Source organism: Schistocerca americana, chromosome 4, assembly GCF_021461395.2.
Source record: "Schistocerca americana isolate TAMUIC-IGC-003095 chromosome 4, iqSchAmer2.1, whole genome shotgun sequence".
NCBI classification, from domain to species: domain Eukaryota; kingdom Metazoa; phylum Arthropoda; class Insecta; order Orthoptera; family Acrididae; genus Schistocerca; species Schistocerca americana.
In genome coordinates this window covers 345,664,388-345,687,606 of record NC_060122.1, presented here as the reverse complement: position 1 = coordinate 345,687,606, position 23,219 = coordinate 345,664,388, and the positions used below count along the sequence as shown (strand labels likewise).

The following is a 23,219-nucleotide window of genomic DNA, read 5'->3' as shown; positions in this document are numbered from 1 at the left end:
CAACAAACAAACCCAAAACACTGTTGTTAACCATTCCACCAATAATGTCAACACTATACAAGTTTCATTCATATCCAGTGGCCTCGCCCAAGTTTAACCATGTTGGACTTCTTGCCTCCAACTTGGCCTCAACATCCTTCCCCAGATCCCTTCCTAAGAACACTAACCTCTTAGCAAAAGAAAGGACAGCCACCCACAACCTCAAAACAGATCCTGACTTAATTATCCTCCTGCAGACAAAAGTTCCACCACTGTTGTTATGAATCACAGTGACTACCTGGAGGAAGGCTTCTGCCACCAATTATCTAACTACTCCCCCTAAAACTATCCCAGAGTGATCCCACCCAGGAGTTCAACACAATCTCCAACACCTGCTAAAAGCCTTAGGTACATCCAAGAATCTCTTCCCTGAGCCATCTCCATTCTCAACCCAACAACACCCTGCACATCAACGTTACACATACTCCCCAAAATCCACAGATGCAACAAACCTGGATGTCCTATTGTAGCCGATTATTGTGCCCCTATTGAAACAATTTCCACTGTGGTTAACCAATACCTCCAACTAACTGCCCGAAACCTAACCTTTCATATCAAAAATATTAACAATTCCCTTCACTGACACTACACCATTCTCAACCATTTACCTCTTGGACACCTACTCTTACCCACTATTCATGTAATCTTCCTATATACCACATCCCTCATGCCCACGGCCTTGCTGTTATCAAACAACACGTTTCCTAACATCCTTCAGACTCCAAATCCACTATGTCAACCCTCATACGTCTTACCACTACATCATTACCCACAATTACTTCTCTTTTGAGGGAAAGTTATATAAACAAGTAGTTTTACCCGGTACTCCATTTAAAGTGGCTTGTCACTGTTTTGAATATGTCCAGCTTATGTATACAGATCTGCTACTGTGTACTGTGTTTTTGTGACGGAACAAGCATCTGTGAGTGATATATACACTGAAGCACCAAAGAAACTGGTGCAGGTAAGTGTATCCAAATATAGGGATATGTAAACAGGCAGACTATGGCACTGCGATCGGAAACACCTATATACGACAACAAGGGCCTGGCGTAGTTGTTAGATTGATTACTGCTGCTACAATGTCAGGTTATCAAGATTTAAATGAGTTTGTACGTAGTGTTATAGTCGGTGCATGAGTGATGGGACACAGCATCTCCGAGGTAGTGATGAAGTGAGGATTTTCCCATATGAGCATTTCATGAATGTACTGATAATATCAGGAATCCAGTAAAACATCAAATCTCCTACTTCGCTGCGGCCAGAAAAAGACCCAGCAAGAACGGGACCAATGATGACTGAAGAGACTCATCAAACATAACAGAAGTGCAACCCTTCAGCAAACTGCTGTAGATTTCAATGCTAGGCCATCAACAAGTGTCAGCGTGTGAACCATTCAACGAAACATCATCAATATGGGATTTTGGAGCTGAAGGCCCACTCGTTTACCCTTCATGACTGTGTGTCGCAAAGCTTTACGTCTCACCTGGGCCCGTCGCCACTGACACTGGACTGTTGAAGACTGGAAACATGTTGCCTGCTCGGAGGAGTATCATTTCAAACTTTATCAAGTTGATGGACATGTACAGGTATGGAGACAACCTCATGAATCCATGGACCCTGCATGTCAGCAGGGGACAGTTCAAGATGGTGGAGGTTCTATAATAGCGTGAGGCAAGTGCAATTTGAGTGATACAGGACCCCGATATGTCTAGATATGACTCTGAGAGGTGACATGTACATAAGCATCCTGCCTGATCAACTACATCCATTCATGTCCATCGTGCATTCCAACAGACTTGGGCAATTCCAGCAGGACAATGCGACACCCCACTTGTCCAGAATTGCTACAGAGTGGCTCCAGGAACACTCTTCTGAGTTTAAAAACTTCTGCTAGCCACCAAACTCCCCAGACGTGAACATTATTGAGCATAGCTGGGATGACTTGCAACATACTATTCAGAACAGATCTTCAGCCACCCCCCTCCCCCCCCCCTGCTGCCTCCCTCGAAGCCGCTAACTACTCACCGATAACTCCTCTTCCTGCTTCTCTCTCCCCTACACTGCTCCACAACCTGACACAACCCCCTGCCCCACCCTTGACCACCTGCTAAAATGGAATCTTCTAGCATGTGACCAAACCAACTGGCACAATAAAGGTAGGTGTGTGTGGGTGTGTGTGTGTGTGTGTGTGTGTGTGTGTGTGTGTGTGTACTCTAGCTTGACAAAGGATTCATTCTGAAACCTAACAAGTTTGTTTGATGCCTTAATCGTGTCACCCAAAACCAACTTACCAACACTATGCTGGCCAATCTGAAGACATCTTGTATTAGGTGAAACATACAGCATGAATAAATACAGCAATATTACGCTTCTTCGAAAATGGCACACTTATATGTAACAAGGGGATTCACATTCCATAAGGAGAATAGATTCAGTGCATTTTTCTGAATTTCTGACCAACAGCATTTTCTATAAATCAAAATCCCAACCTAGCCAACTTTCTAAAGCATGATTAGTTTTCAAAATAACTGTTTGTTCTTACACCTGTCTATAAGTAGTTGGATTTCACCCAAAATTGGCAGTTTGCGATTTAAAAGCTCACGAGTAAGACCTGTGCTAGGTGCATTCCCAGTGTTGACTCACACCACTGCTATGCACTCAGTATGCAACATTGTGCTCAATAAAATCTGCAAAACTCAAGAACTTTTATCTTTAAAAACTTTCGAGTTATTTCTGTAGTTCAAGGTAAGGAATATTTTAATTGGACTGTGTTATGATTAACAAGCGCATGGAAAGTTACTGTCACTGAGACTAGTGATTGTTGGACAAGGTGAATCTAATTATGGACTGAATTACATGAACTACCAAAGTGTAAACCTCTCTAATAAACTACTAAGGGACAGTGTTAAGTGCAAACTGTTACACAATCACTCAATAGAAATCAATTAATTGTATGACTGGATTATAATAAGCTGCCCATAATACATAATAGCATATTTTTGCACATTCTTGCAAGAAAATTAAAATGTACTAGCTCTGGAATTGATCATTATAGTACATTATTGTAATGGTGTAAAAATTTACAACATATGAAGCATGGAGCCCGCAAACTTCTCACACAACTTAATGCACAGTGTTCTAGCATGTGAGACAGGGCAGTGATTAACAATCATTGGTTGGTGCACCAGCCACCTGAGTGAGATTGTTAGGTATTTTTCCACACTTGTTTAGACAAATGCTGTGCTGGCCCCAAACTCTGCATCAGATATAAAACGTGAGAAATTTTCATTATTTAAATTTTACAAAAAAGGCCTCCTTTTTTGTCCACATCACTTTTTTTGCTGACTTTACAAGGCATCGGCTCATGACAGAAGATGCTGAATCATCATCAGAAAAGTCAGCATACCAATCAAATCACACTGGAGAGTCACCTGACTTGTGAGACGGAGGTCTCTCGGAGCCGCAACCTCAAAACGGAATTCCTTTCTGTTCTCAGTCATTGTCTCTTGCCTCCTGCTCCCTGCCCACATTCCTGGCAAAACTAACCAAACAATTCCCGTAAGAAAATAAACTGATACAGTTTCTTTTTTTCTGAACATGACTATGTTATTTACAAGCCCACACCCCTTTCAAATACTGGCTACCCCTCCGCCAACTAGGTAGATGTACATAAAATAACTGTCAAATCATGAAAAACAGTGGACCCAACACAGACAGAGTAAATAGTAGGAAAGACAGAAAGACGAAACACAAAATCGATGTTACTCACATCAGTTTTTGTAGAGAGTGCCTGGTTGCCTGGAAAATTCTTGCAGCATCCAATTGATTTAGACACGAGACGTGGAGTGACTTGTTCTAGGTCTATACCCCTTGCTATATTGTATAACCAAGTCCTGTAAGGAAGCAAAACATGAAAATGTGATACATACTCGTGTCTTTTAAGGGGAGAGAAGAAATGATATGAAATATATTCACACAATACTCATCTTTTGTGGTCAAAGGTGCAGTCTCAACTACACTAACACATATGAAAATTTTGACAATATGAATGAATAATCAAAATAAATCAAATTTTCAAATGAAAATACAAACAGCTGTAACCAGTCACATTATGCCAGTTATAGGTTACTTTACACTATGCAATTAGGAGGATAATACCTCCATCACCAGGTGAATTTATGTCAAATTAGGGCATTGATAAATTGCACGTGTGACTTTCGGCTGACCTGTAGCAAACTGTACACGGTACATAATGTGATGTAAGTACATCTGGAAATGAAGCCAGTGATCATCGACTGACAGTGCCACATATTACTCAAAAGTTAGCCTTATTAACTGACATAAATTCACCTGATGATGGAGAAATAATCCACTGAATTGCATCATGGAGAATACTGTAGTTGGTCTAATGTGTCTAGTTACAGCAACTTGTATTTTCAATTCATATTCGTAATGGTCATGGACAAGCCTAATCTAAAATGTTTGCATTTAAAATCAAATTTTGTTCACACAAAACTTGTGCTGATACAAAGCAGAGATTAAACATATCAATATTCAACACATTGCCACATGTTTCGGAGCCTCTCAAATAATGAAATTTAATTAAACAGGTTTCGATTGTGTAACTGATGTATGAGATATCAAATATATTTATCTGAAAGTATAGCTATTCAAGATAACTAGATAATATCTGTCTGTCAATGAAACACTTAGCCAAAAATGTACTTTTTCTTCTTTTTTGCTCATTTTAGGATAACAGACTTTGCCAAACATTTTTTTCTGAGTGAATTCCATTCCTGAAATGAGATTCTAGAACGTATGCATAATACCACACCCCCTTCACTGGACTCCACATGTTTCTCAGTTACACAATTATTCCAATATCAGCTACCTAAATCTAGGCTCTTTTATTTAAGAAAGTATGGGTAAGTCAGAAATGAAGTTGTATTTCTTGTGTAGACAAGAAGACTGGAGTACGTGAATGAGCATTTGTTTTTGGAATAAAGCTCCAGGACGCTGTGTAACAACAATTCAACAACAAGTCCTATGATTTCCTTGATGTGGTGGCTACTATTTACAGTACACAGCATCCAGACCAGATGGAATTCCCTATGAGAGTGAATGGTTTCCCAGATAATCATCACACACTTTTGTCCAGTGTAATACCGGATAACAAACAACAGAGGATGCTGCTCACTTTTATCTCAACTCCTGCATACAGTCATTCATTCATCATGTTCCCTAGATCCCATCAAAAGGAGTATTTTTTAGAGATGTGGAACAAGCCAAGGTACACATTAAAAAATATGAGCAACATACAAAAAATTAACAACAATCTCTCCCCATATGACTTAATACTATTTGTGTTTCTTCCAGCTAAATATAAACTAGCAAATTAGAAAAAATATGTCACTTTGACAAAAGTTGCTGCTTTCTCAGCTACATTAAATCCTCTACCAGTCATTCAACATCACAAAGACACATGTATACTTGGCTATCAATGGAATTCAAGCTGTAATGAGGCTCACTGGAGAAGAGTTTGTTTACTAATTGCATTCAATGTGGTGTCATGCAACTGCTACTGTTTACAATACACATAAATGATCTAGTGCATAAGGTTGGAAGCTCTGTGAGGTTGTTCATCGACAGTGCTGTTGTAATCCAGAAGACATTGCACAGCACTTACTTGCTGCAGTTATGCCTTGAAAATGGTAGGGTGTGCTCCTGTCAAAATATCAGAGGTCATTGATGACATCACCTGGCTGCAGTCCATAAGTTACCTGAATGATTCGTATCTTGCTTTCCATTTTTGGTAAATTTCACTTCACTAGCTTGTTTACATCACAGTGTTATGAACAATACACACATAGGCAATAAATAGTAGTAGTAGTAGTAGTAGTAGTAGTAGTAGTAGTTGTTGTTATTGTAGCAGTAATAATTTATAATAATAATGATGACAATAAGGAAGGACATCTCACCCCTGCTTCTCATCAAACTTTTCTTGAAGCTTCGAAAGAGAGAACTTTGCAAGATCACTCATAACAGTGCACCCTAAAACTGTAGCTACATAATCGCCAAACTTTCCACCCAAGCTTCGAACTTTCTTGATTGGTAAGGTCTGATACAAGACTGGTACTTGAGACTGTGGTAAAATTGTTTGACGATTGGGTTTGTGAAGCCCACATGCTAATTTTGCAAGTATCTGAAACAATTTCATTACATCAAAACACATCATACAAAAGCAATTATTTGCAAAATACTTATAACCCATGATCAAAGTTGTCTTATTTGATAAAACAACCATAAGCACATGGAGAACTAGTTACCAAGACTACATTCGTTTAATGTTATCCACAATAGGAATAATTAAACTGTGACTGTGGCTTAAAGTTCAGTGGTGAATAAACTGCAGATGATTTTTACAGGCACAGTATAATCTTACATTAGTTTCTCGTCACCTCTGGTCTGTTCCAAAAGTATTCTCAAGTTAATCTTTTTCACATCTATTTCAAATATACTTAAAACATTTGAAAGTTTAAGGCTGAAATTACAGTGATGACACACATGGCTCATATTTATAGCTATATTTTTCACATGTTTACCTGCACTCATTTAAAAATGGCTCTGAGCACTATGGGACTTAACATCTGAGGTCATCAGCCCCCTAAAACTCAGAACTACTTAAACCTAACTAACCTAAGGACATCACACACATCCATGCCCGAGGCAGGATTCGAATCTGCGACCGTAGCGGTCACGCGGTTCCAGACTGAAGCGTCTAGAACTGCTGGGCCACACCGGCCGGGTTGCACTCATTTATATTAACAGATATACACCCATCGAAAACAGATGTACAATACAAAAAGACGGTATAAAGATTTTCAGTCACTATCAATTCAGAAGATCTTCAAAGAAAAAAAGAAAGAATGTCTGCATGTGTTAATTTGTGTGTTATTTGCAGAAAAATGTAGCTGTAATATTTATGGTAACTGTACTTTTAGCTACACATTCAAATATTTTTAAATAATTAACTTTATAAAATCTTCATAATAGGTTCAAAAATGACCTTAAACTAACATGAGGATGTGTCCCGACTATAAGCAGCACTAAGTAATCTTATTCTGCCCTAATCAACAGAGTACCCAGGCACTTGGGAGGCAAGATGAGCACTAATGGATCAATGTAATTTGCAATGTCAGTACCTAAGCAAAGTACTAGTAAGATTTCAGTAAGATTAAGACTTGATTATGGATTCTCAGCTTATCATTATGTATAATACAACTGTTGGAGAAAGAAAATTTTGATAATTAGAAATAAAAAGTAAACTAAGAATTATGTTTTATTTATGTTTTCTTCCCAAATGATTCAGTACAGGGAAATAATGATGATATCAAAGACAGAAATTTTTAATTTACACATATTACAAACTGATGTCCCCCACTGCATTTTTCTGTCTCAATGTGAAAGCGAATCTTAGAAACTACTGCAGCGATTTTAATATGGTTTTCACTAATAAACAGACTGATTCACATGGAAAGCTTGTGTACATAATTCACAATTACAGTTATGATGGGTGTGTAATATATCTAGTGCTATCTGTTCCATATTTAACTGGCATCTGGAGTGATGCTTTGTGGCAATGACGCAAGCTACGAGCTGGTCAGTTACAGGGAAGGCAGTATTTGATAGTAAAAGCGGTAAAGTAAGCAGCCCCCACAACTCCAGACAGCAGAAAAGCATTACAATAATCTATAAAAACCATCATCATCATCATCATCATCGACGTCGTCATCTTCATCTCCCTTTCAAGGATTAGGCCGTTGCCTGTTCTGAACTTACAAACAAACAAAATCATTCCCACCTTTCTTGAGGTCTTCTGATACCTCTTGTAGTTTAGGATCTTCTGAGAAATTGTGAGCTCTGGCACTCTCATGAGATGTTGTCTACAATCTTCATGATATTTCTGAATTTTTTAAAATTCATGTTGGAAACGTTTAATTATGTTCTAATATCTTCATTTATAATTATGTCTCTCCTTGCACAGCCCTTCGTCTTCCTTAGCAATCTTATCTCTGCTGTTTGGATTGTATTCCCTTGTTTTCTTTTTTATTCTTTTTTTGTGGTAACTCGTCTTTCACTTCCATAGGATAACAAAGGAAATGCCATAACTTTATGGAATTTCATGATGGTCTATTAATGGACTATAAGGCCCAAAGTTCTGCTACTGTACCACAGACAGCTTTGAATTTTTGTATTTTATCTTCAATAGTAGAGTCAAACTCAAAGCTTATAGCATAGACTAAATAAGAGATCTGGGAGACTTGTTCTAAAACTGAATTATCCAAAACAACTTTCAATCTGACTGCATATTTTCCTCAAAATGCCATGATTTTCGCTTTATTACTAGAAATTGTTAAGCTGTACTTTTTGCATATTTAATTCAGCTGTGTGCTTAGCTTTGGAGGGGGTCTTAATTCTTTTGAATAACAACAACATCATCTGTAAACAAAAGTACATTCTGGAATTTCTCATCATTACCTTAACTCCTTTCTTTACTTTACATTCCCATTTATGAAGAATGAAGTCAATGTAAATATTAAGAAGAGCAGGTGACAGTCTGCACCCTTGTCTAAAATACAGATTAATAATTATTTCTTCTAATCGGTTTCTACCTGCACTTATTACAATTTGTTTATTTTTGTAAAGACTTTTCACTACCTCTGTTAAGTGATAAGGATATCCACATTCAGACATAATCTTCCATAGGCTATCATGGTTCATACGGTCAAAAGCCTTCTCAAGGTTGATAAAGGCCATCAAGGTATGCAGAATATCAGAGATCCTATTTTTGAAGAACAAAATGGATTTAGCTCAGTCGTTCACGGACAGACAATGTGTTTGTAATTACAAACATGATAGAAAAACATACTGAATTTAATACAGAAACTCATCTATACAAATCTATTATTAAATGTTATAAATTGAAGTCCTCCACAACAATTTTCTGCCTGTATGTGAAAGCTGATCTCAGAAACTACTGTAGGGATTATAATGCATTTTTCACTAATAGAACAACAGACTCACAAGGGTTTGTGTATAAAACTTATAAATATTTTGAGCAAACTGGCTGAACTATGATGAAAAGTCCCCCGTCAATTTTTCTGTCTATATCTGGAGGAATTAATATAAGGCTTTTGATATGGTTTTCACTAACTGACATACTCATTCGTGAGGAAGGTTTGTGTATATAATTTATTACCGCTAAGTCAGATAAGTTGACTGACCACAGATTCTAGTGCTTCCTGTCAAAGTCAGGGTGGGTTGCTAGTCTATGCATAAAAATGATTCATCATATACTATACAAAATTTTACGCAATGCAAACAGCTCTCCTTAACTCTCTTGATTTAGAAAGAAACTAACTTTATTTTTTGGCACAAGTGTATCAAATGGTATCTGAGAAACGAAACCAATGAATTTTCGGTAGTAGTAATGGGGAAAATAGCATCTCTAGAATGTTACTGGTAACTCTGATGTATATTTGGTCCCACATAAAGAGTCAAAGAGTAATTATTGTTTGAAACACCAATTCAATGTAGAGGATGGGTATGACTGACTGAAATATTGGAGGTACGATATTTTTTCTTATTTTCACACATTCATAAACTAGGTGCTCTAATGTTCCCTACACCATAAACAACTGCAATAATTACTTTGTTATGGGCAATGCCTGCAGAGCATCTGAATCCAGTCTGTTCAAAAACAGCGGCTCTCATTTCTTCAACAATGACACCACCAACTGCAAGTCTTTCTTCAGCAGGCTCACCAAGTTCTGTTTCATCAAAGCTGGATAACCATGTTGATAAACCATCAACTCTATTATCTGAAACACAATACATTGTAATATAAAAGTATGACTTGGATACTACAAAAGCACAATGAAATAATAACAGCACTACTGATCTGTCCCTAAACTGCCAGTTTTTCTATTAATGATAAATGATAAGAAAGAATGTATAATATAAACAGTTTCATTTATCATGTCTGCCTAAGTTCCTGAACATCTACAACAGTAATCACTAAATTTGTTATACTTCTCAATTAATGATGATTTTTCTATCTGGTAAATGGTAATTTATTTCTGATTCAGTTAAGTGAACATGATGTTTTTCATTCCATTTGAGAAACAGCTGTTCCCTTTATTTGAACAAAAACAATCAATTACTGACAAAATTATTTAATTGGATAGATAAAAAATCTACTCACCAAGCGGCACCAGAACACATACACAAAAGAAGGTTTAACTGGCAAGCTTTTGGAGCCAGTGGCTCCTTCTTCAGGCAGAAGGGCTGAAGGGGAAAGAAGAGGGGAAAGGAAATGGTCTGTAGAGGTCTGGGAAAAGGAGTAGATTTCGGGAAAGTCACCCAAAAATATGGATATCTCTGCAATGGGTCAAGTTACAACATTGCAATTGACATAATTGTTTTTAGAAAAGTGTCCTCTACAACATTGTCTATTCAAAAATAACCAGTCAAAATGACCTCCTAAGTTTGGTACCCAAATTTTCAAAAATCCACTTTTTAGGCCCAAAAATAACAAACAAGGAGTGATTTAAAAGAGTCTATTTTTTTCCTATAGTTAAATATCTTACACTGCTAGCCTCATATAGAGCAAGAACACTTAAAAATGTTTTCTTAATTTTTTATGACTTTTTGAAATTTGAAAATTTTCATTTTTTTAAAGTTTCGGGTTAGTTATCTTAGGTGGGACTGAATATAAAAACATGATTTTTGCACAGTTTGTACACCTATATGATAGCAACATACTGTAAAAATTTCAACATTGATATCTGACTGTGGACAAAGACATGAATTTTTGAAAATGAGGAGATAATTCACATTACTCTACAACTAATCTTCTGGCTGTTCCCTATTCATGTGTGATATTGGCAGGATATAATCAATTATGATTGAAGTAAGGTACTGAATTATATACAAAAAGTGAAAACATAACTGAAATTAACATTTATGTTATTTTAACATACTTAAAGTAAATATTTTCAATTAATATCCTTCAAGATGTGACTGGTGCTAAACCTAGTGGTGAATGTTAAGAAAGGAATAAGACCTCCCAGTTGCTGTGGTAAATTCAAGCACTTAAAAGTTTCCTTAAAACATTTTTCATTGGTATCCAAACTTTGTCACAAGTAGATTTCGTGAATGATATTCTTGGCCCAGCAAGGTGGTAAAAATGCACAAAAACATCATTGTTTTCCAAACTTATTCTTTCAACCTCTGGAAGCCACCACTGTCCATCACACACACACGCTACTATGTCATTCAACATTAAAGACAGAGATGTAATTTTACTGACACAGTGATCCTCATAAATTTCCGTTTATGATATTACATAGCATCAAACTAAGTTTTCTGCTATGACAAGGAATTTGTGGAAATGCCTTGTTCCTTTTATTGCTATACAGTTTTCAAATCTGGTTTGAAGTGGTGTTTTCATATGCAGAACCACTTCTTCTTTCTTGTTCAGAAAATAGGTAATGCCTTTAATATTATCCTTACAAAAGACATGCATGTCCTGTACAGTGAAAATTTAGTCTATGGTTGGTCTTTGTATGCTGGCTTTACTTACTTCACATTTTGTTGTACCTCCTACTCCATCACTGTTATAACCTTTAATCACTAATAAATTGCATGGATATACCAAAGTAGAAACAATAGCGGGTTACATGCTACTAACTCCGTATCTGTCTTTTGACTGCCGTGCCGTAACATGCGGCCGGCGCCGTTCATAGCCAGGTGGCGCTCCTGCGCTTGGCCGAGCTGCGGATTGCCTCTATCGTCACGTTCGCGTACTGACGTAGCGGCACTTTTAAATCTCGTGGCACTGTCACAACACTTTTCCCCCTTTGGAAAAAAAACACTCACTTCCTTGGAGACACGGACAGTGCGGAGACATCCATGGCCTCTTGGGACGCCCCGAGAAGATCCGCGGAGAAACACGAGAGTATGGTCGAAAATGTCCAGGATGCAAGCTTGCGCGTGGAACGTGCCTCCTGGACGAGATGATGGGTGAAAACTCCGGAGCAGCATCCATAGGTGTCGTTGACCTGGGAGTGTGCTCCAGCGAGATGGGTCCTGGAGAAGGCGGCATCGCAATTGGGGCCGGTTCCGGCGTACTCGGAAGAGGGAGCAACGTCGGCTGCAGCAACACGCACGGAAGATCAGCAGCAGCGACAGGACTGGCTTCTCGGGCTGGTGGAGGCGAAAGAAGGGGCGGTGGCACCAGCGTGGCCACCACTCGTGGGCGCATCTGGTCGTAATGGCGAACAACCATGCCATCGTCCGTACGTATTTCACAAAGCCGACGGCCGCGAAGAGCCTGGACCACAACTGGAATCCATTTAGGGCGAGATCCATACCCTCGTGCCCACACGTCGGCGCCCACCGAGTATTTTCCCGCACGAGGGGACACAGTACAAGGCCTGACAGGGTGAAGCAGGTGCAATAGAGTGCGCGGTTGGCGGCCATGCAAGAGTTCAGCAGGGCTGCAATCACCCAGAGGCGTGAAGCGATAAGAACTCAGAAATTGCAACAGAGCATCATCTGTGGAAAAATCACTAAGGAATTTTTTCATCTGACTTTTGAAAGTGCGGACAAGGCGCTCGACCTCCCCATTCTATTGCTGATGGAAGGGCGGTGCTGTAACATGATGAATCCCTTGTCCAGTACAAAAATCACAGAAGGCCTGCGAAGAGAACTGAGGGCCATTGTCCGTGACAATCGTGGATGGAAGACCTTCTAGCGCAAAGATTTTGGACAAAGCCAGCGTCGTCGCCGCAGTGGTGGGCGACGGACATCGAACAACAAATGGAAACTTCGAGAAGGCGTCAATCAACAGTAGCCAATAAGTGCCGAGGAAGGGGCCGGCAAAGTCAGCGTGCACCCGTTCGCACGGCTGCGCCGGATCAGGCCACGGAGAGGGCATTGTACGGGGTGCAGCCAGTTGTTGAGCACACTGACCACACGCAGCAACCATGTGGGCGATGTCCGAATCAATACCGGGCCAATAAATGTGCCTGCGGGCCAGGGACTTAGTCAGAGAAATCCCCCAATGGCCTTCATGGAATAGTTTGAGAACATCTTTGCGAAGAGAGGCTGGCACCACGACCCGTGGAGATGCGCCATCCGTGGCCAGAAAACAACACCCTCACCAACAGGCAGACGAAGGCGTAAGGTATGGTAGTTGCGAAGGGGATCCGATGCCCGGCCCTTGGTCCTGTCTGGCCAACCCCGTTGAACAAAACCGATCACCTGACGCAGGACCGAGTCCCGCGCAGTAGCCGATGCGATCTGCGAACCTGTAAGTGGAAAACCCTCGACCGCACGACGTTCTTCCTCATCAATGTGGAAACAGAGTACTTCATCTCGATCGAAAACCGAGTTGGGGCCCATCGGCAAACGCGACAATGCGTCAGCGTTGGCGTGCTGGGCTGTGGAGCGATAGTGGATCTCATAGTCAAAACGAGACAAGTATAAGGCCCAACGTTGCAGGCGGTGAGCTGCCTTATCCGGAAGCAATGCCGAGGGGCTGAACAGAGAGACCAGCGGCTTGTGGTCGGTGATGAGGTGAAACTTAGAACCATACAAAAAAACGCTGAACTTTTTTAGAGCATACATGATGGCGAGCGCCTCCTTTTCGATTTGAGAGTAACGCCGTTGGGCATCGTTGAGGGTCTTGGAAGCGTAGGCGATGGGTCGTTCCGACCCATCCTCATACCGATGGGCGAGAACAGCCCCTAGGCCATACTGTCACGCGTCAGTCGCCAGAACCAAGTGCTGACCCGAATGGAATGTGGCAAGACAAGGCGCTGACTGCAAATGTGCCTTCAGGCGGACAAAAGCCTGCTCACTCTCTTCGGACCAACAGAAAGGAACGTTTTTGCGTAACAGCGGATGCAGAGGATGAGCTACCGCCGCCGCGGATGGAATGAATTTGTGACAATAAGCAATCTTGCCTAGAAACGCCTGAAGTTCTTTGACCGTAGACGGCCGGGGTAGAGCGGTAATGGCCGCAACGTGCTGTCGTAGAGGACGTATACCCTCACGGGACAAGTGGAAACCAAGATACACAATGGAGGGTTGGAAGAACTGTGACTTGTCCAGATTGCACTTCAACCCAGCCGAATGCAGAACCCGAAACAGTGAACGCAAATTGCTAAGGTGCTCCTCAGTGGAGGCCCCCGTGACAACAATGTCATCCAGGTAGTTGATGCAGCCAGGAACGGAAGCCGTGAGCTGTTCCAAAAACCGCTGAAAAATGGCCGGCACGCTAGCGATGCCAAATGGCAACCGCTGGTACTGATAAACCCACAAGGAGTGTTGATGACGAGAAATTCCTTGGAAGACGCATCCAACGGCAACTGATGGTATGCCTCCGATAAGTCAAGTTTGGAAAAGAACTGGCCCCCAGCGAGCTTGGTAAATAACTCCTCAGGACGGGGAAGAGGATAAGTGTCAATGAGGCTCTGAGCATTGACAGTGGCTTTAAAATCACCACACAATCACAGACTCCCGTTTGGTTTGGAAACCACCACGACTGGCGATGCCCATTCGCTGGAGGTAACAGGAAGGAGAATCCCCGAAGCTGTTAACCTGTCTATCTCAGCTTTGACAGGTGCACGCAACACCATCGGAATAGGGCATGCCCGGAAAAACTTAGGCCGAGCTGTAGGTTTAAGAGTAATGTGGGCTTCAAAATCCTTGGCACAACCCAGACCAGCACAGAACACGGACGAGAATTCAGAACACAATCCATCCAGCTGTTGATACGGAATATCCTCAGATATGAGGTGCACATCATCATCAATGGAGAACCCGAATAACTGGAAAGCATCATAACCCAACAGGTTTTCAGTGCCCGCATGATCCACCACATAAAACGTGAGGGGCCTAACAGCAGACTTGTAGGCAGTGGAAGCATCAAACTGGCCAACAATAGGAATTTTCTGCTTATTATAAGTTTGTAGATTTCGTGTAACTGGAGACAAGGGAGGGGAGCCCAACTCCAAATACGTGCAAGAATTAATGAGAGTTACTGCAGAGCCAGTGTCCACTTGCATGCGGATGTCTTTATCCAGAACACGAACAATAACAAACAACTTATTTGTTTGAGAAAGCACACAGTTAACATCCATGTCCGATGCCTCGTCCTCGTCGCCAGGAACTTTAGGGGACTGACACACAGAAGCAATGTGGCCTTTTTTCCTACATGAATTACACGTGGCCCAACGTTTTGGACACGCGGCCCTGTCATGCTGTACGAAACAACGTGGACAAGAAGGAAGTGCGGAACAAACCTGCTTCTGTGGTTGCTGTTTTCGCTGCGAGCGTGGCGGCCCAACGCGACGTTGTTGACGCGAGTGAACCGCCGCCACATCGTCATTCCCCTGTGAAACAGGCAAACTGTCCGCGTCGAAAGTGGCCTATACGGCACCTACATCACACCACGCGTCTATTTGCGCACCAGCAGCGTAAGACACTTCAAAAGATTGAGCGATGCTGAGAACTTCTGACGACGACGGGTTTGGCAGTTGTAAGGCACATTGCCGAACTTCTTTATCAGGAGCAAGCCGTAGAATAGCGTCCTGAACCATTGAATCAGCATAAGACTCATGATGAGTGTCCGTGACAAACTGACATTTCCTACTCAGACCGTGTAGTTCCGCCGCTCAAGCCCAGTAAGATTGATGGGGCTGTTTGCGACACCGGTAGAACGCCACGCGGGCGGCCACGACGTGGGTGTTTTTTCGGCAATAGTTAGACAATAAGTCACACATTTCCTGGAAGGACAGAGAGGCAGGTTCCCGCAGAGGGGCTAACTGAGATAGCAGCTGATAGATCCGTGGGGAAATCCAAGATAGAAATAACGACTTACACATAGGAGCGTCGACAACGCCGAAAGCTCTTCAGCGTCCTCGTCGTAAGGAGGGAACGGAGGCGGAGAAGAGGAAGACAGACGATGAGTAAGCGACGCCGACAACGCCTGAATAGCAGCCGTCAGCTGTGTATGTTGTTCAATGAGCGCTTGCAGAAGCTGTTCCATGTCTGCCCCGACACGAACACACAATCCCACAACACAGGAAAAAAAATATCCGATCCTCGTCGCCAACAAGTGTTATAACCTTTAATCACTAATAAATTGCATGGATATACAAAAGTAGAAACAATAGCAGGTTACATGCTACTAACTCCGTATCTGTCATTTGACTACCGTGCCGTGACATGCGGCCGGTGCCATTCATAGCCAGGTGGCGCTCCCGCACTCGGCCGAGCTGCGGAGCGCCTCTATCGCCGTGTTCGCGTACTGACGTAGCGGCACTTTTAAATCTCGTGGCACTGTCACAACAATCACATGCATCTTTACCGTGGCAAGATGCAAAAAAGTGCCATTCAGCCTCCAACCCAAAGTCTACTTTGTAGTTGCATAGATTTGAAAAATTCTTTTTGTTCTTATAGTGACTACCACTTCCATCTGAAAAGCATATCAGCTTCTCAACCTTGGGAAAACTTTCTTTGATTTAATTTATTACATACTTTTGAAACACATGTACAGCCAAAGTGTTGTGCTCCAAGTAGTTGCACTTAGAATGCAAACTGAAGAACTACAAACTTCATCTTTCTCATTTTTAAAGTAGAGAATAAATGATTGCACTGATGCCTGGTTGTTGACCCAGTGGTACCCTTGTTTTGCATCCTGAATCACAAATGTAAAATTTTCAGCAAAATCAGCTAGCATTCTGCATTCAGTTTCAAGAAGTTGTGCTTTTTTGTCCTTCAAAAACTTACTTTGGATTTTAGAAACATAGTGGTGACTCGAGTTTAAGTTATCAATTAAAGATTCCAAGTACTCTTCCTGAGATTTAACCACTATTATCATTTCTGCCCTGTCAGTTGTGACCCACTGTTTGAAGGTAATACTGTCTGGCATTTCCTCATCATATTCGTGAAACAATTCAATAGCAGTTTCCTTACTAGGGCATTTATTACACAAACTCATCATGCAGTCATAACTGTTAGTGTCACAGACCATTAAATCTAGTAACTCTTTGTAGTTAAGATCAGTGAGTTTTGCACCTGCAATCATCAGTTTGACATTTTGATGATATAAACAAACACATACAGAGTGTGTCCCTGAGGATCCAACCAAAATACACCACTTAGGGCGGAGGTCACAAAATTTTGACCTTCCAATTTTGCATTCAGGATGAGAATTTTTGAAAGTTGCATAAAGTTCACTTAAATTTTACAGCACTAGTCATTTATGCTTTGTTACTTTAACTCCATTTATAACAACTCTTTTGCTATCTTTGCAATCTGGTCACATTCTACTGTTTTCATCATCTTCAAAAAACTGCTGGATCTTTTTAATTGTTTCTTCACTTATATCTACTCCTTTCTTCTTTCCTAAAACTGGAAGAATGCCTTGCTCTTTCACTAATTTTTGGGTTAGTTTAACCAGACGATGAGAAATGGTGAATTCATGAACTATTTTTTCTCTTGACCTTGAGTCAGGCAGCAAACTTAAAATTTAACTTTTTTCTCTTTAGATGTCACTGAACACTTAATTTTTACTTTCTCTATTAAGTTCAAATATTCAGTGTCATATGACGCTGGTGGTAGGTTTTCTTCTTCTTAAGAAATAATGTTGGTATTTGTATTATTAAAGCATGATTCCAAGTCTTTTCTAATTTTGTACAAAATTTGTTGTACCTTACTTTCAATAGCTGCTTTCTTTTTCTGCAACTTAATTTTATTATTTGCGAAGCACGAGATGATACATATAGCTTAGAACAAGCAAAATCCAATATGCTAATAGCTCCCTCATTAGGAATATAAATGTTATTAACAAGGTTACATCATTCTGGTTCTGGATTAACAACAAATATTATTGAGTAACAATTTGGGCACAGAGAATTTCCAGGAATAACATTACGTTTCACTTGGGAAGCTGTTTCACTCCACATAGCAAGGACAAATGTTCAAGTTTTATTTCCCTCAAACCTTTAGTAATAGGCTTTTTATGAACTTTAAGTGGATCACAGCTCTTTATTCCAAAAATGTGGTTGTACTTTGAATATATTTCTTCTCAAGATACTCACACACTGAGATTACAGAAGAACTTACTCGAAATTTAAAAAAAAAAAAAAAGTTTTTCTAACTTCATCAAAGTCACTAACAGTTTACAAGTTTTTTTTTAAACTGAACTGTAAACTATTCTGTGACACACTTTACTTGCTATCTGTCCAACAGATCACTGTTCATCCATGTTATTGCATTCCAGTTAATCTCTTGAAATTAATTACAAATTACACACAGAACAAAGCACATAACACATTCTACACTCTCGATGAAGTATGTAAATCCACTCTTAACAGAGGTTTCAGAACAGACTGACTACAACAATGCCGCACCCAGCAATAATGTACTTCTTTATTGACAATAAACCTAAACGTAAATGGGCATTTTTATCACCATAGAACAAAAGCGAAAGCTCCTATTGTTTAATATTGCATTATTAAAAATAAATAAACTAAATGAATATTGGATGTTAACTAAATATATGTCACAATTAAATTTTATTACAATGAAACAATAAACCATTTAAATAGGCAACAGCCATAAGGTCGGTTGTACAGTAATGTGAATTATCTCCTCATTTTCAAAAATTCGTATCTTTGTTCACAGTCTGATATCAATGTTGAAATTTTTACAGTATGTTGCTATCATATAGGTGTAAAAACTGTGCAAAAATCATATTTTTATATTCAGTCCCACCTGAGATAACTAACCCCAAACTGTTCCAAAAACGAAAATTTTCAAATTTCAAAAATTCATAAAAAATTAAGGAAACATTTGTAAGTGTTCTTGCTCTATATGAGGCTAGTAGTGTATGATATCTAACTATAGGAAAAAATAGACTGTCATAAATCCCTCCTTGTTTGTTATTTTTGGGCCTAAAAAGTGGATTTTTGAAAATTTGGATACCAAACTTTGTAAGTCATTTTGACTGGTTATTTTTGAATTTAGGGGTATTTTGTGTAATAGACAATGTTGTAGAGGACACTTTTCTAAAAACATTCATGTCAATTGCAATGTTTTAACTTAACCCAGTGCAGAGATATACAAATTTTCGCTAATGTCTCCAGACTGAAAAATCATCGCACGCCTACAAATAAAAATGGCCACCATTCAGTAAAGGTGCAAGATAAATTATTTTAAAAAACTGTTTTGAACTTCTCAAATATAGGGCAGTCACATATAAAAAAAATTAAAATATTAAAAAATGGTCAAGCAATCATCACTGGACCACTTCATATGGATTGACCCAGTGGTAGTTCCCATGTGCGGAGTTCTGAGAAACTGGTGTCTGGTGGAAGAAACCAGATGGCATATGTGGTGAAACAGGTGCCAAGGTCACAAATGTCATGTTGTAGAGCATGCTCTGCAACAGGATATTGCGAGTTGCAAGTATACATCCTCTGCCTATGCCCATTCATCCTGACTGATAATTTGGTGGTAGTCATGCCGATGTAAGAAGGTCGAACTTTGTTTACGTAACAGCTGGTACATGACGTGTCATTTTGCAGGTGGCTCTCCCTTTGAGCCTACCACCACCTTTAACAGTCCTGTAACTGGCAAAACATGTACTATCAAAGGGAGAGCCACCCGCGAAACGACATGTTGTATACCAGCTGTTATGTAAACACTGTTCGGCCTTCTACATTGGCATGACTACCACCAAATTATCAATTAGGATGAATGGGCGTAGGCAGAGGGTGTATACTCACAACTCGCAATATCCTGCTGCGGAGAACACTCTACAACTTGACATTTGTGACATCGGTATCTGTTTCACCATACATGCAATCTGGATTCTGCCCCCAGACATCAGTGTCTGAGAACTCTACATGTGGGAACTAGCACTAACATGTCCTTGGTTCTCGCCGCCCACCTGGTCTTAATTTATGTTAGTTTCTTCCATCTAGGGATTTCTTCACTGTAACTACTCTTCGCTTCACTCTGTTTTAGTTTTCTACATCTTTCATTGTCTTTCCCATCTATTTTTCACCCCCACTCCCACCTTTGTTACATACAATGCACTTAGCTTTTAACTCTTATTAACCCTTTGTTTCTTGACATAAGAAAAAATTTACTTTTTAACATTTTCTTTGCAGAATTTATGCTATTGTGGCCTCAAATGACGGTAGGATTTATTGTAAAATTTTATCTTATTTTTCACAACTTTTTTCTCTCCTGGTACTCAGAAGTACCGTCTGACTCCGTGGACAGAATCACAATATGCGCAGAAAAATGATCCAATTTTTATAACTAGTACTTTATTCCACATAAACATTAAATATTTTTACATTAGAAAATTAATTAACAGAAATATGATATGATATTTCTGAATTTTTTTTTTAATTTCGCATAAATTTATTCTAGAGCAACTTCACAATACATAGTAACTTAGCTATACATATCACATATTTCGTGTTAGTGATACCTCATGAAATTGTAGGAAACAGTTCTTTTTCTCATTGGAGCACAAATACACATTACATGTACTACATTGTGAATGTGGTCTCGACTGAATTTTATTTTTCGCACACATTTCACATCATCCTCTTTTACAACTGAACACTGCAAAATGGTTTTCTCGGTTGCCAAGATGTACATTCTTCGGAACAGAAAAGTTATCCTTCCTTCTCTTTGGGGGAGTTATTTCATCTTTACCAGAGTTTCTCTTTTTGAGATTTGGCACTTGCTGTTCATTCATTAGCCCTAGTGCCACAGCACTCCAGAATTCCAGCAGTGGCAGTGCCCCATGTAGATCACTGAAAATGACGTAAGCATTGACAGAAGCAATTTCTATTGCTCCCCAGAAGAGACGGTGCCACCATTTCTTTGATCGCCTGTCAAGACCATAAGTTGAACGTAATCTGTCTGCATAATCCACACTACCCATGTGTTTATTGTAATCACATACAATAACCGGTCGTGGTACAGTCATACTAGTTCCATCTTTCTGTTTTCTTGTCACTACGCTCTGTTCAGTGCCATGGAAGTTTGACGCAAAATACACTACTTTATTTTCCCTCCATTGAAATACTGTTAGGTCTAAAGATGACTCTCTGTGATTTGATTCCCCACGGTTTAGGCATTTTTCTTTAGGTAAATTCCCTGGAAAACCTTTCCTGTTTGTTCTAATTGTTTCTGTGTGAGAAAAAGTGAACAGAACAACTAGTGAGAGGTAACGCATTGTTGCTACAATAAAGTGTTCGCACAACCTGACGGTACTAATAAGTCCGCCTTATATTTTCCACTTTATCTCATTCACTTGTAACGTAATGCTTCAAACTATTATAAAAAAACAAAGAAGGTAAGAACGTACAATGGAAAACTCAATGGAAGTTTCAATAAATTGCACACAAACTCAGGTAACACCATTGAAACAAGCACATACAATCTTCTGTTTTCACAGCAGCGCGCAAAAAACAATTTCAAGCTCTGACCGCCAGAGAGGTCTATGTATTGCACAATAACATCTATGAAACAGTAGAGCAGAGTTACTGTTACGTACCGACGGGCTCTCAGATCACAAAACTGCACCACGAGAAAATAATGAGAGTCAAAACTTACTGGTACTTTTAAGTACCGTCAGGCAACAAAGGGTTAACTCATGCATGATGTTTAAGCAGTAATCTCTGTCTGCATATTACCCTGCCTCTAGCTACACATTTCAGTCTACACTAAACTCTGTTTACATTAAACTCTGTCTACATTAAGCTCTCAGGTTTTCAAATCTCGTCTGAAGCAGTCCCCAACAATGAGTTTTTCCTTCTCATCCTGTATAGTAAGTCTCCCCTGACCTGCAGTTCTGGGTGACTTTCCTAGATCTCTCCAGTCCTTTTCCTTCACCCCTCTTCCTTCCCCTTCAACCCTTCTGCCTGAAGAAGGAGTCACCGGCTCTGAAAGCTTGCCAATTACAACCGTCTTTTATGCGTGTGTTCTGCCACCACTTGGTGAGTAGACTTTTATATCAATACAATTAAAAAATATTCCCTTTGTTTGGCTTCATACAACATTTTCATTCTCTGGGCACCTGTGTGTAGTGAGGCAATGAAAATTTAGTTCAGGCTACCAGGATCAGTACTTTCTATAGTTTATGGTCTGCAGTATTCCAAAAGCAATAAGCAGAAATCAAGATGCCTGCCTATGACACAAACTTGTAGACTGCATATGGGTGGAAGTTTTTTTGGAAATAAATTATTATTAAAGAACCACTAAAGTATTTTTAAAGCTACAGCTACGAAAATTGGTTTTTCACTTCTTGGTTACAAATAAAAAAAAAAGTGCGCTTCAGTGTTTTTGAAAATTCAACCCGTAATGAGATGAAATTTGGGATGAAATTTTTTATGAAATTATTTCATTATGCAATCATTTTTTAAGCTAAACTATGAAAATTGGTATTTCACTTCCCGGTTATAAATAAAGAAATATGTAGTGGTGGATGAAACTTTCTATGTAAATAACTCTACAAGAACGCAAAATGCATAGGGAGCAAAAGCTCTGAACTCCAGCAACTTGAATCGCTTTTTGGTCTGAAGTACATTCGGAAAAGTCCATGCTTCTATGGCCTTAATTAGTGTGGAAAGCTTAGAAGGTTTTGCAATTTGTGAATATAAAAATTTGATCAAGAAAAAACAAATCTTTGCAGACAACACAGTCTACATAAGAGAAGCAGTGTGCGTTAAGCTAGTCAGACTATATAAAAAACACCTGATAACATTGATATTATTATTACAAATGGAATTCATTCATACAGTAAAATGCCACAGTGAAGGAAGACTGGAAAAATGTGGAAATAGTGTTGGCTGAAAATAATTCAGCACGGTTTACGTGCAGCAGAGTCTATGATTGGCTAAGATACTGACATATCTGAGGTCATTAAAGATGAGTATGATCAGTTTGGGCAATGTGTGAGCAGTGGGACCATATCAGTAAATAATATGGTAATTATTTGTAATAAACTACTAATTACCTTGATTGAACTGACAACAAGGACAATTCAGAAAAGCAGTGGTACTGTCAACTTACCATCT

General features: G+C 39.7%; 1 protein-coding gene across 1 annotated transcript in view; it reads right to left on the bottom strand.

Moving 5' to 3' along the window:
- LOC124613418 (DNA polymerase eta) overlaps window positions 1-23,219 on the bottom strand; it is a 194,202-nt gene that overhangs the window by 69,693 nt on the left and 101,290 nt on the right. Inside the window, exons 4-6 of the mRNA XM_047142120.1 lie at window positions 9,754-9,923; window positions 6,021-6,244; window positions 3,812-3,935 (exon numbers count right to left, since the gene is read on the bottom strand). Coding sequence (XP_046998076.1) covers window positions 3,812-3,935; window positions 6,021-6,244; window positions 9,754-9,923 — 518 coding nt within the window. The remainder of the gene's footprint in view (window positions 1-3,811; window positions 3,936-6,020; window positions 6,245-9,753; window positions 9,924-23,219) is intronic.